Consider the following 13,540-nt stretch of genomic DNA (forward strand, 5'->3'; position numbering starts at 1 on the left):
TAACCATTCTGAGTTCATGCCTAACCTTAAGAATTCAGAGTTAATGATTAAACCCTAACTTTACAAATTCAGAGTTAAGGCCTACATTTAATCTTAAAGACTTTGAAATGTGACATTTGAGAAACATTGATGAATGTCTATTTCTTTACTGAGACTGTAAGAGCTTGTTGAACATTTCAATATATTTTGAACATAACATTATATATTGTACGGGCATATCAGAGTGGGATCTCTGCTACTTTTAGAGTTATGATCCAGTTTGTAAGTGTTACCAACAGAGTGAATGTGAAAATGGATTCAAAATGGTCTCCCTCTGCTGGTGATTTGCAGGATGTGCCATGATACAAGTGAAAGGGGGACTGTGATTGGTTATATTGACAACGACGTTAATCTATATAAAATGGGCCATAACTTTAAAACTAGAAGAGATCCCACTCTGGAACGTTGATATGCCCATAGAGTATATTATATTCAACAATAAAAAACATTTGCTAAATTATTTCAATGTTAATGTTCACATTTTTCAATATTAATAAATGAATGTATTTAATAAAATAAAAAAATCTAAATAGTAATCATATTACAGAGCAAGTGATAAATTACACATATTACACACATTTTTTCTTTGGATTAAACATTATGGATTAAACATTATGGAGTCTTGAAGGAGGCCTGGGTAAGGCTAAAATGGCGTAGATATACCAACTTTGAGTAATTATTTCTCAATTATGCTCCTAGATACAAATGTCCTATATACAGTGCCTTGCGAAAGTATTCGGCCCCCTTGAACTTTGCGACCTTTTGCCACATTTCAGGCTTCAAACATAAAGATATACAGTGATACAGCCCGCCAGGATGCTCTCGATTGTGCATCTGTAGAAGTTTGAGAGTGCTTTTGGTGACAAGCCGAATTTCTTCAGCCTCCTGAGGTTGAAGAGGCGCTGCTGCGCCTTCTTCACGATGCTGTCTGTGTGAGTGGACCAATTCAGTTTGTCTGTGATGTGTATGCCGAGGAACTTAAAACTTGCTACCCTCTCCACTACTGTTCCATCGATGTGGATAGGGGGGTGTTCCCTCTGCTGTTTCCTGAAGTCCACAATCATCTCCTTGTTTGGTTGACGTTGAGTGTGAGGTTATTTTCCTGACACCACACTCCGAGGGCCCTCACCTCCTCCCTGTAGGCCGTCTCGTCGTTGTTGGTAATCAAGCCTACCACTGTTGTGTCGTCCGCAAACTTGATGATTGAGTTGGAGGCGTACGTGGCCACGCAGTCGTGGGTGAACAGGGAGTACAGGAGAGGGCTCAGAACGCACCCTTGTGGGGCCCCAGTGTTGAGGATCAGCGGGGAGGAGATGTTGTTGTCTACCCTCACCACCTGGGGGCGGCCCGTCAGGAAGTCCAGTACCCAGTTGCACAGGGCGGGGTCGAGACCCAGGGTCTCGAGCTTGATGACGAGCTTGGAGGGTACTATGGTGTTGAATGCCGAGCTGTAGTCGATGAACAGCATTCTCACATAGGTATTCCTCTTGTCCAGATGGGTTAGGGCAGTGTGCAGTGTGGTTGAGATTGCATCGTCTGTGGACCTATTTGGGCGGTAAGCAAATTGGAGTGGGTCTAGGGTGTCAGGTAGGGTGGAGGTGATATGGTCCTTGACTAGTCTCTCAAAGCACTTCATGATGACGGATGTGAGTGCTACGGGGCGGTAGTCGTTTAGCTCAGTTACCTTAGCTTTCTTGGGAACAGGAACAATGGTGGCCCTCTTGAAGCATGTGGGAACAGCAGACTGGTATAGGGATTGATTGAATATGTCCGTAAACACACCGGCCAGCTGGTCTGCGCATGCTCTGAGGGCGCGGCTGGGGATGCCGTCTGGGCCTGCAGCCTTGCGAGGGTTAACACGTTTAAATGTCTTACTCACCTCGGCTGCAGTGAAGGAGAGACCGCATGTTTTCGTAGCAGGCCGTGTCAGTGGCACTGTATTGTCCTCAAAGCGGGCAAAAAAGTAATTTAGTCTGCCTGGGAGCAAGACATCCTGGTCCGTGACTGGGCTGGATTTCTTCCTGTAGTCCGTGATTGACTGTAGACCCTGCCACATGCCTCTTGTGTCTGAGCCGTTGAATTGAGATTCTACTTTGTCTCTGTACTGGCGCTTAGCTTGTTTGATAGCCTTGCGGAGGGAATAGCTGCACTGTTTGTATTCGGTCATGTTACCAGACACCTTGCCCTGATTAAAAGCAGTGGTTCGCGCTTTCAGTTTCACACGAATGCTGCCATCAATCCACGGTTTCTGGTTAGGGAATGTTTTAATCGTTGCTATGGGAACGACATCTTCAACGCACGTTCTAATGAACTCGCACACCGAATCAGCGTATTCGTCAATGTTATCTGACGCAATACGAAACATCTCCCAGTCCACCTGATGGAAGCAGTCTTGGAGTGTGGAGTCAGCTTGGTCGGACCAGCGTTGGACAGACCTCAGCGTGGGAGCCTCTTGTTTTAGTTTCTGTCTGTAGGCAGGGATCAACAAAATGGAGTCGTGGTCAGCTTTTCCGAAAGGGGGGCGGGGCAGGGCCTTATATGCGTCGCGGAAGTTAGAGTAACAATGATCCAAGGTCTTTCCACCCCTGGTTGCGCAATCGATATGCTGATAAAATTTAGGGAGTCTTGTTTTCAGATTAGCCTTGTTAAAATCCCCAGCTACAATGAATGCAGCCTCCGGATAAATTGTTTCCAGTTTGCAGAGAGTTAAATAAAGTTTGTTCAGAGCCATCGATGTGTCTGCTTGGGGGGGGATATATACGGCTGTGATTATAATCGAAGAGAATTCTCTTGGTAGATAATGCGGTCTACATTTGATTGTGAGGAATTCTAAATCAGGTGAACAGAAGGATTTGAGTTCCTGTATGTTTCTTTCATCACACCATGTCACGTTGGCCATGAGGCATACGCCCCCGCCCCTCTTCTTACCAGAAAGATGTTTGTTTCTGTCAGCGCGATGCGTGGAGAAACCCGTTGGCTGCACCGCTTCGGATAGAGTCTCTCCAGTGAGCCATGTTTCAGTGAAGCAAAGGACGTTACAGTCTCTGATGTCCCTCTGGAATGCTACCCTTGCTCGGATTTCATCAACCTTGTTGTCAAGAGACTGGACATTGGCAAGAAGAATGCTAGGGAGTGGTGCACGATGTGCCCGTCCCCGGAGTCTGACCAGAAGACCGCCTCGTTTCCCTCTCTTTCGGAGTCGTTTTTTTGGGTCGCTGCATAGGGTCCACTCCGTTGTCCTGTTTGTAAGGCAGAACACAGGATCCGTGTCGCGAAAAACATATTCTTGGTCGTACTGATGGTGAGTTGACGCTGATCTTATATTCAGTAGTTCTTCTCGACTGTATGTAATGAAACCTAAGATGACCTGGGGTACTAATGTAAGAAATAACACGTAAAAAAAAAAAAACTGCATAGTTTCCTAGGAACGCGAAGCGAGGCGGCCATCTCTGATCAGAGATGCAGCCAAGAGGCCCATGATCACTCTGGATGAACTGCAGAGATCTACAGCTGAGGTGGGAGACTCTGTCCATAGGACAACAATCAGTCGTATATTGCACAAATCTGGCCTTTATGGAAGAGTGGCAAGAAGAAAGCAATTTCTTAAAGATATCCATAAAAAGTGTCGGTTAAAGTTTGCCACAAGCCACCTGGGAGACACACCAAACGTGGAAGAAGGTGCTCTGGTCAGATGAAACCAAAATTGAACTTTTTGGCAACAATGCAAAACGTTATGCTTGGTGTAAAAGCAACACACCATCCCCACTGTCAAACATGGTGGTGGCAGCATCATGGTTTGGCCTGCTTTTCTTCAGCAGGGACAGGGAAGATGGTTAAAATTGATGGGAAGATGGATGGAGCCAAATACAGGACCATTCTGGAAGAAAACCTGATGGAGTCTGCAAAAGACCTGAGACTGGGACGGAGATTTGTCTTCCAACAAGACAATGATCCAAAACATAAAGCAAAATCTACAATGGAATGGTTCAAAAATAAACATATCCAGGTGTTAGAATGGCCAAGTCAAAGTCCAGACCTGAATCCAATCGAGAATCTGTGGAAAGAACTGAAAACTGCTGTTCACAAATGCTCTCCAACCAACCTCACTGAGCTCGAGCTGTTTTGCAAGGAGGAATGGGAAAAAAAATCAGTCTCTCCATGTGCAAAACTGATAGAGACATACCCCAAGCGACTTACAGCTGTAGTCGCAGCAAAAGGTGGCGCTACAAAGTATTAACTTAAGGGGGCTGAATAATTTTGCACGCCCAATTTTTCAGTTTTTGATTTGTTAAAAAAGTTTGAAATATCCAATAAATGTCGTTCCACTTCATGATTGTGTCCCACTTGTTGTTGATTCTTCACAAAAAAATACAATTTTATATCTTTGTTTGAAGCCTGAAATGTGGCAAAAGGTCGCAAAGTTCAAGGGGGCCGAATACTTTCGCAAGGCACTGTACGTAAACAATCCTTGCTCCAAAGGACAATTCTATGGATTACATTTTGTGAAACTCCCCAAAATCATCATTGTTTTTCCCTCGATTTCGTGAGGAATGACTCTGTTACACAGCAACAAGGACTGTGGAACTTAATAAAGAATAGACTCAGACACCATTTACATATTTATTATGTTTATTTAACCTTTATTTTAGCAGGCAGGTTAAGAACAAATGATTATTTACCATTATGGCCTGGCAGGTGGTATTCATAGACAGATAGTGACATCGTATTTAAATTGAATAGCATGGTGAAAAAGCATTTAAATGGATGTGTACCCACAATACGTAGCGCATCCAAGAGTAACATCACAAAATGAAAAATTCCATTGTTGGGGACCGATTGGCAAATCCAATCGGATCTAGAACAATCCTTTTGCAACACCTGTAAATGCCTTTGGTGTTTCCGCTTGTGTCTGGATTCCGAGGTGGTTATGAAAGCCTGTTTTCAACGCAAATACAAAAATAGACAAGTTTCTCCCAGCTCATGCTGTGCATTAATAACACAGACCGGGACAGACAGACAGACACATGCACACACCTAGGGGATACAAAACGCGACACCTAAAGGCCGTCTCTAACTTATCGTTCAACAATCTACATACATTACAGCACAGGGACAACCAAATATAGACAAACTATGCTGTTTCTCCAGTTCATCCACCATAGGAAGGAGAGAGAGTGCAACACCCTTCACCCTAGGTGATAGAACACTGCTAGAAAACAGACACGGCAACCTGCTAAAGGACCAATCTCTCTCTCTCTCTTCCTCCTCCTCCCCCTCCTCCCCTTCCTTCCCCAGGCACTTTTAATAGCATCATTAGAAAAGCTATCCAACCTGTCTCTACCGCTGGTGGCTGTGGGAAAGACAGGGAGCGAGAAAGAGGGGAGAGAGAAGGGGGGATAGGGAGAGAGAGAGAGGGTAGATCGAGATAAAAAGGAGATGGAGGGGGGAGTGAAAGGGGGGATAAAGAGAACAGATGAAAGAGAGGGAAACGCTCTCTGATCACCCTACATCGTGGATCACGTCTCTATGCCTGGTGAGGTTTGTCTGGCTCGTTCTGAAGTCTGTATTCACCATGCATGTATCTGCCATAAGTTGGAGTGCTGTGTGACCATGTGGGATGCTAGCTTCCCAGCAGTGACCAGGTGCGTGTGTAATACATGTCTCCGCTGGCCAGGTGTTCTCCCACCTGTTGCGAGCTGTAGCAGGGATAATGATAGGTCTAACATCAGCCCATCCCAGATTGCTGAGGACATTTTTTTATTTAATCCATTTTAGAATAAGGCTGTAACGAAACAAAATGTGGAAAAAGTCATGGGGTCTGAATACTTTCCGAATGCACTGTATGTCTATTCTATCACTGAGCCTTTCTGAGTGTCTATTACACAGTTCTACTCAGGGCTGCAGGGACATCCAGGCTTCTCTGTCTGTCTCGCTATCTGTCCGTCTGTCCGTCTGTCCGTCCGTACGTCCGTCTGTCTGTCTGATTGCAGAGATGTAGAGTAGTGCAGGTCTGGGCCTAATAGAGATGTAGAGTAGTGAAGATCTGGGCCTAATAGAGATGTAGAGTAGTGAAGATCTGGGCCTAATAGAGATGTAGAGTAGTGAAGGTCTGGGCCCAATATAGATGTAGAGTAGTGAAGATCTGGGCCTAATATAGATGTAGAGTAGTGAAGATCTGGGCCTAATAGAGATGTAGAGTAGTGAAGATCTGGGCCTAATAGAGATGTAGAGTAGTAAAGATATGGGCCTAATAGAGATGTAGAGTAGTGAAGATCTGGGCCTAATAGAGATGTAGAGTAGTGAAGGTCTGGGCCCAATATAGATGTAGAGTAGTGAAGATCTGGGCCTAATAGAGATGTAGAGTAGTGAAGGTCTGGGCCCAATATAGATGTAGAGTAGTGAAGATCTGGGCCTAATAGAGATGTAGAGTAGTGAAGGTCTGGGCCCAATATAGATGTAGAGTAGTGAAGATCTGGGCCTAATAGAGATGTAGAGTAGTAAAGATCTGGGTCTAATATAGATGTAGAGTAGTGAAGGTCTGGGCCTAATAGAGATGTAGAGTAGTAAAGATCTGGGCCTAATATAGATGTAGAGTAGTAAAGATCTGGGCCTAATATAGATGTAGAGTAGTGAAGGTCTGGGCCTAATAGAGATGTAGAGTGGTGAAGGTCTGGGCCTAATATAGATGTAGAGCAGTGAAGATCTGGGCCTAATATAGATGTAGAGTAGTAAAGATCTGGGCCTAATAGAGATGTAGAGTAGTGAAGGTCTGGGCCTAATATAGATGTAGAGCAGTGAAGATCTGGGCCTAATAGAGATGTAGAGTAGTGAAGATCTGGGCCTAATATAGATGTAGAGTAGTGAAGATCTGGGCCTAATAGAGATGTAGAGTAGTGAAGGTCTGGGCCTAATATAGATGTAGAGCAGTGAAGATCTGGGCCTAATAGAGATGTAGAGTAGTGAAGATCTGGGCCCAATAGAGATGTAGAGTAGTAAAGATCTGGGCCCAATAGAGATGTAGAGTAGTGAAGATCTGGGCCTAATAGAGATGTAGAGTAGTGAAGATCTGGGCCTAATAGAGATGTAGAGTAGTGAAGGTCTGGGCCCAATATAGATATAGAGTAGTGAAGATCTGGGCCTAATAGAGATGTAGAGTAGTGAAGGTCTGGGCCCAATATAGATGTAGAGCAGTGAACATCTGGGCCTAATAGAGATGTAGAGTAGTGAAGATCTGGGCCTAATAGAGATGTAGAGTAGTGAAGATCTGGGCCCAATATAGATATGGAGCAGTGAAGATCTGGGCCCAATAGAGATGTAGAGTAGTGAAAAAAAAAAAAGAGATCCCATTGAGAGATCCCATTGATAACCAGTTCTAAATGTAATCTCTCTAATGCATAGAGGAGAGCAGAGAATAACACACACACACACACACAAACACACACACGTCAAACAACAGCCTCTGTAGCTTTGACCGAGTGTGCTAGACAAGGGGGAAAGCCATTAGCAGGGCAGAGGTTTATAACCACACACACTCATGCATAAAATATTCCAAGAGGCTAGGTTAGGATTTCTGTACTGAACTTTATTTAAAAGTGAAACCAATTCTCTTCCACCTTCCCAGCCAACAGTGTACAGGAGTCTCCTGCATCTCCTCAACAAGACCTGATCACAGTCTCCCTCCCTCCCTCCCTCCCTCCCTCCCTCCCTCCCTCCCTCCCTCCCTCCCTCCCTCCCTCCCTCCCTCCCTCCCTCCCTCCCTCCCTCCCTCCCTCCCTCCCTCCCTCCATCCAAAGACATCATTCAGTTGATTAATTTTCGAAATACAGTACCTACCTATCATGGTTCAGTTACCAGAGAGAAGTTAAGGGGTCGTCACTAGTTAACTGCCTATTTCTACAATTTCTCTTCTTAAAGGTCCAATGCAGCCATTTTTATCTCAATATCAAATCATTTCTGGGTAACAATGAATTACCTTACTGTGATTGTTTTCAATCAAAATGGTTTTAAAGAAACAAAAATAGCTTCTTAGCAAGAGCAATTTTTAAAGCAAGAATTTTGCTAGGACTGTCTGTATAATGGTCTGAGTGGGGAGGGGAAAGCTGGAAACTAGCTGTTATTGGCAGAGAGGATTGGTACTCTCTTTCTTATTGGTCTATTAACTGCACTGGGCGTTCCTATGGAAACTCGGACATGATTGCTCTCACTGTCTTGCAGTCGTTGACACATGCGCGCACACACACACACACACACACACACACACACACACACACACACACACACACACACACACTATACACACTATACACACTATACACACTATACACACACACACACACACACACACACACACACACACACACACACACACACACACACACACACACACACACACACACACACACACACACACACACACACACACATTCTAAAGAAGGGGATAGGATTGGTGACTGATAACCTCACTCCACATGCTTTACAGGCCATTGAATGGTGAGACGCCTTAAGAGCAACGTCTTGGCACAATCCATAACAGATTTACAAAACAGAAACATCACCAGCACATCTCATCCAGTCATATGAGCTAAATGTTCATACACTACAGAGCTTGGCCAAGCTCCACCAATCAGCAAATACTGTACAGGGTAGAAAAGAGGAGCAGGAAGAAGGACAACACTAGTACAGGGTAGAAAAGAGGAGCAGAAAGAAGGACAACCCTAGTACAGGGTAGAAAACAGGAACAGAAAGAAGGACAACCCTAGTACAGGGTAGAAAAGAGGAGCAGGAAGAAGGACAACCCTAGTACAGGGTAGAAAAGAGGAGCAGAAAGAAGGACAACCCTAGTACAGGGTAGAAAAGAGGAGCAGGAAGAAGGACAACCCTAGTACAGGGTAGAAAAGAGGAACAGAAAGAAGGACAACCCTAGTACAGGGTAGAAAAGAGGAGCAGAAAGAAGGACAACCCTAGTACAGAGTAGAAAAGAGGGGCAGAAAGAAGGACAACCCTAGTACAGCATGTAACAGTGCTGAGAATCAGGAAATGTTCCCATTGGAGAGCAGTCATAATGTGTTCAGTGAATTGCATTGACTCTACAGTAACCGAAACAACCAAAACTCACCAGGCCGTCACAGTTGCTGATGGCTACGGTGGTTCCGGGCGTGTCTGTGACATCACCCACATATAAACAGTCTCCCTGCAGTGGCTCGGAGCGCGTGGCTGTCCCGTTGCTGTCGTCATCGTCATGCCACTCCATCTTGGCTCCGGGGGCCACCAGTCGCGCGTTGTGACGCAGACGCAGGTGGAACTCCCGGCCGAAGACGGTGACGTTGTAGTAAAGCTGTCTGTGTCGGGGCCCTCCGTCCTCCTCCTCGTACATTCCCTCTTTTTCTTCGCCTCTTTCTCCTTCTCCCCCGTTCTCTCCAGCCTCTCTCCTCCAGCGCCTACGGGACTGCCCCGCACCCACCAGGCCGGCTGACACAGCGTGGGACAAGAAGTGGCCGTCTGCGTCCACGCTCACGGGCCTCACCAGTCCATACTCCCCCAGGACATGCTGCAGGGAGTCTGAATAGGGGGTGAGAGAGAGGACGGGAGAAGACAGGAAGGGAGGAGAGAGGTGAATGGGAGAAATAGGAGGTGAGAGGAGAGGTGAGAGAGGAATGCAGAGGGAGAGTGAAGGAGAAAAGAGGATATGAAGGGGAGGAATGAGAGAATTAGAGAAGAGAGAAAGAAGGAAATGGAAGGTAAGGGGGTATATTAGAGAATGACAGTGAGAGAAAGAAGGAAATGGAAGGTAAGGAGGTATATTAGAGAATGACAACGAGAGAAAGAGGGAAAGGGGAGTTAAGGGGGTATATTAGAGAATGACAACGAAAGAGAGAGAGAGAGAGAGAGAGAGAGAGAAGGGGGAGGTAAGGGGGTATATTAGAGAATGACAGCGAGAGAGAGGGAAAGAGAGAGAGAGAGAGAGATGGAAAGAGAGAAGGTCATCTTAATTGCATCACTTCTTGATCACTGAGAAAATCTGCATGGATTTCAATCAAATAAGCCTATCCAACACACACACACACACACACACACACACACACACACACACACACACACACACACACACCTCTGAACCCAGATGTGACCCCACATCTTGCAGGGCTGCGCGCATGGAAACGGCAGCCTCAGCAGTGGCAGTGTGTTGGGTGCGTGTGCGTCTCTCTCCTTCTCAGTCATCTCCTCACACACAGCAGCACAGAGACAACAGAGAGAGCAGCAGAAGATCAAGGTGCTAATTGCGACTCTCACACGCTGAATAATGTTTTCTCACCGCCTGCCATGGTTCCCATGGAGCTGACTTCCATAGCATGCAGTTGAGTAAAGAAACACTTGGTTGGCTTAATACCAACGCCCCGTGGACACACAAGGAGACAACAACACAAGGAGATTAACCTAGAGAGCAGAAAACACAGGGCAAACTAATTCATTCTAATTGTTTTAAAGGATTCCAGTGGTAAGATAGATATAGGCCTTATAGTGTAACATAATGTATTGTCATCCTCATCATCATTATCTATTCTGTACAACGCACCAAGTTGTGCAAAATTCATGTTGTCCTCTCAAGCCTTGAGGAGACATGCAATATATTTCTAAGTAATCATGTAGCCTAATTCATATAAAAGTTATATTAGCCTATTGCGTCATTACTACTTCCCCATAACCAGGTCTCTAAGCATTACAGGCCGTTTTCTTGGCGACGCATCGCCCTAAAACTGTGGCACTGACAGTGACACCTCCCTCTGAGACGGCTTTTAGATGTGCGAGAGAGAGGGAGAGAGAGAGCGAGAGAGAGATGCTCCCTCCGGGACCACTAGTGACAGAAAGCAGCACCTCGCCCACGTATCACAACTCACAGTCACAACACTAGATCATATCAGTGTGACACTAACCCTCTGACTGTCCTTCTCAATATCACTCAATATTATTATTAATATCTGAAATGGATATCTTTACACGGATAATAAATATGGTGTTTTAATCACTATAGGCATAATGAGTGTCTATAATGGATATTGTTATCTAACAGTTGTGAGAATAAGCAGTTGAGAACAGTGGCGTTTATAGGTACAAGTGACATATATAGCCGCTTGGGCCTTGCAGCCGCTAGGGGCACCTCTTTTTTCAGGAAGCCAGTCAAGGTCTCAACTTCCTGTTAGTTAGGATAGTAGAATACACAATGTGAAATTTCAAAATTTGGTTGTGCATCAGCAGTTTTCCTTTTGTTATGTCAGTCACTAACAGTCACTCAATTAGCCCATGTCAGCTAACATTATATAGATTGCTAGGTAAGGTAGTTTAGCCAGCTATCTAAACCTTGTAGCAATCATGGCTGAAATACTGACCGGGCACACAAGGCACATGCCCAGACCCTGACCTCTATGGGAAAGGGGAATTTATTCAACTGAAAGGTGTCATTTAACCCAACCCTTCTGAATCAGAGAGGTGCCTTAATCGACATCCACGTCATCGGCAGGGTGCCTGGGGAGCAGTTGTTGGGGGTTAACTGCCATGCTCAAGGGGCCCCACTGATTTTGTTAGTCACTCTCACTCAGATATCATATTAACATGGCATAAGTCATGGCAAAATATGTAGAATTACAGGAAATTTGCTTTAAAACTGCTAAATGTTTTTTCCATTCCATGTCAAAATGTTTCGAACTCCATGAAATTAGCTTTAAAACGGCAAAGTTCTATCTGCCCCATGGAAAATGAGTAGAATCGCATGCAATTTGTTTTAAAACGGATTTTTTTAAAATCTGCACCAGTCCACCAAATATGGCTTAGGGCCCCCAAAAGCTAGGAAGAGCCCTGGACGAGGGCACCTGATTCCTTCAAGATCTCATCAGACTGATCCTATAATAACAGTTTTGATAAGCTATGTTTTCCCCATAAACACAAAATAAAAAAAGTTGTCTGTAAAACCCTGTGCAATTATATTATTCTGCTATGTTTATTATTATTATTATACTCAAATGTAACGGAATTATGTTAATTTATAATCAATAACATCCGATCTTTCTGTCCTGTGACCAAATCGATAGCAGCGATCTCCACATAATCAGATACGGTTACTCCATGGCAAACAAACCTTGCATCCTTTACAAAGAATTATCCTGCCCTGACTGTCCGAAAACCTGAACCGCGCGCCCGCGTCACCACCCGGATGAGGAGAGGAAAGAGAAACGCACACTTCACAACACTGCCTGCCCTTATGCCACAGCACAGAGATGATTCTCTGGTAAATGTATCGGGAACCTTCATCCATCTATTAAGTTGAAAATGGATGCTTTAGGGTATGTATATAACTCGACTATAGCCTAGGCTACGCTGTTGGGCGCACAGTGCGCACAGAAGGTTGCGCCTACCCAATTGACCCCCGGTGTATGGAAACAGCAAAATATTGTAAACATAAGTCGCACATTTACCTACCTACGCTACTGGCGATATACAGGCCGCTCGTGTGAAGAAAGGCCGGCAGAATGATTAAGATTGTAAATCCAGGCGCGAGACCCATGGCAGCTCCAAACTGCGCAGGTGAGAGAGTGGGACTTCGGGCTCCAGTGTGCTAAAGTTCCCCGCGACTAGCCACACCGCCACGACAGCAACAGCACAGCAGCCCGCAACTAACTGCCAAGTGCACCGGGAGAGAACGCTCCCTCCCTCTCTCTCTCTCCCTTTCTAACTCACTCTCTCTCTCCCTCCCTCTCTCTCTCCCCCCCTCCCCTTCTCTCTCCCCCCCTCCCCTTCTCTCTCCCTCCCTCCCTCCCCTTCTCTCTCCCCCTCCCCTTCTCTCTCCCTCCCTCCCCCTCCCTCTCTATCTCTCTCCCTCTCTCCCCCCTCCCTCTCTATCTCTCTCACTCTCTCTGTCTCGCTCGCTCCTTGCCTCTGCACTCTGACAACTCCCCGACTCCACATACACGTGCGCCCACACATTTCTCTCGATGTGTTGTGCACACAGGAATGCGCGAGGAAATATGAGGATAGTTCTGAAAACATTGGGTGTGCTGCAACTGTTTGACAGTTCATGACAGCTCAAATAAATCACAGGAAAATCAGAGAAAATTAGCAACCTCTCCCTGTCCACCCCAAAATAGTAAATAATGGAGAACATTTCGTTTTGTAACTTTAAAGGCCCAGTGCAGTCAAATACAGTGGGGCAAAAAAGTATTTAGTCAGCCACCAATTGTGCAAGTTCTCCCACTTAAAAAGATGAGAGAGGCCTGTAATTTTCATCATAGGTACACTTCAACTATGACAGACAAAATGAGAAAAAACATCTAGAAAATCACATTGTAGGATTTTTAATGAATTTATTTGCAAATTATGGTGTAAAATAAGTATTTGGTTACCTACAAACAAGCAAGATTTCTGGCTCTCACAGACCTGTAACTTCTTATTTAAGAGGCTTCTCTGTCCTCCACTTGTTACCTGTATTAATGGCACCTGTTTGAACTTGTTA

The 13,540-nt window shown here is 45.2% G+C and overlaps 1 protein-coding gene across 1 annotated transcript in view; it reads right to left on the bottom strand.

Moving 5' to 3' along the window:
* Positions 1 to 12,786, bottom strand: part of LOC110504815 (A disintegrin and metalloproteinase with thrombospondin motifs 2) — a 241,852-nt gene extending 229,066 nt beyond the window's left edge. Inside the window, exons 1-2 of the mRNA XM_036969571.2 lie at positions 12,511 to 12,786; positions 9,155 to 9,597 (exon numbers count right to left, since the gene is read on the bottom strand). Of these exons, the coding sequence (XP_036825466.2) occupies positions 9,155 to 9,597; positions 12,511 to 12,595 (528 nt within the window). The 5' untranslated portion in view covers positions 12,596 to 12,786. The remainder of the gene's footprint in view (positions 1 to 9,154; positions 9,598 to 12,510) is intronic.
* Positions 12,787 to 13,540: the final 754 nt, after the last annotated feature.

Source organism: Oncorhynchus mykiss, chromosome 25 (genome assembly GCF_057628025.1).
Source record: "Oncorhynchus mykiss isolate SJ-2025 chromosome 25, ASM5762802v1, whole genome shotgun sequence".
In the NCBI taxonomy this organism is placed as follows: domain Eukaryota; kingdom Metazoa; phylum Chordata; class Actinopteri; order Salmoniformes; family Salmonidae; genus Oncorhynchus; species Oncorhynchus mykiss.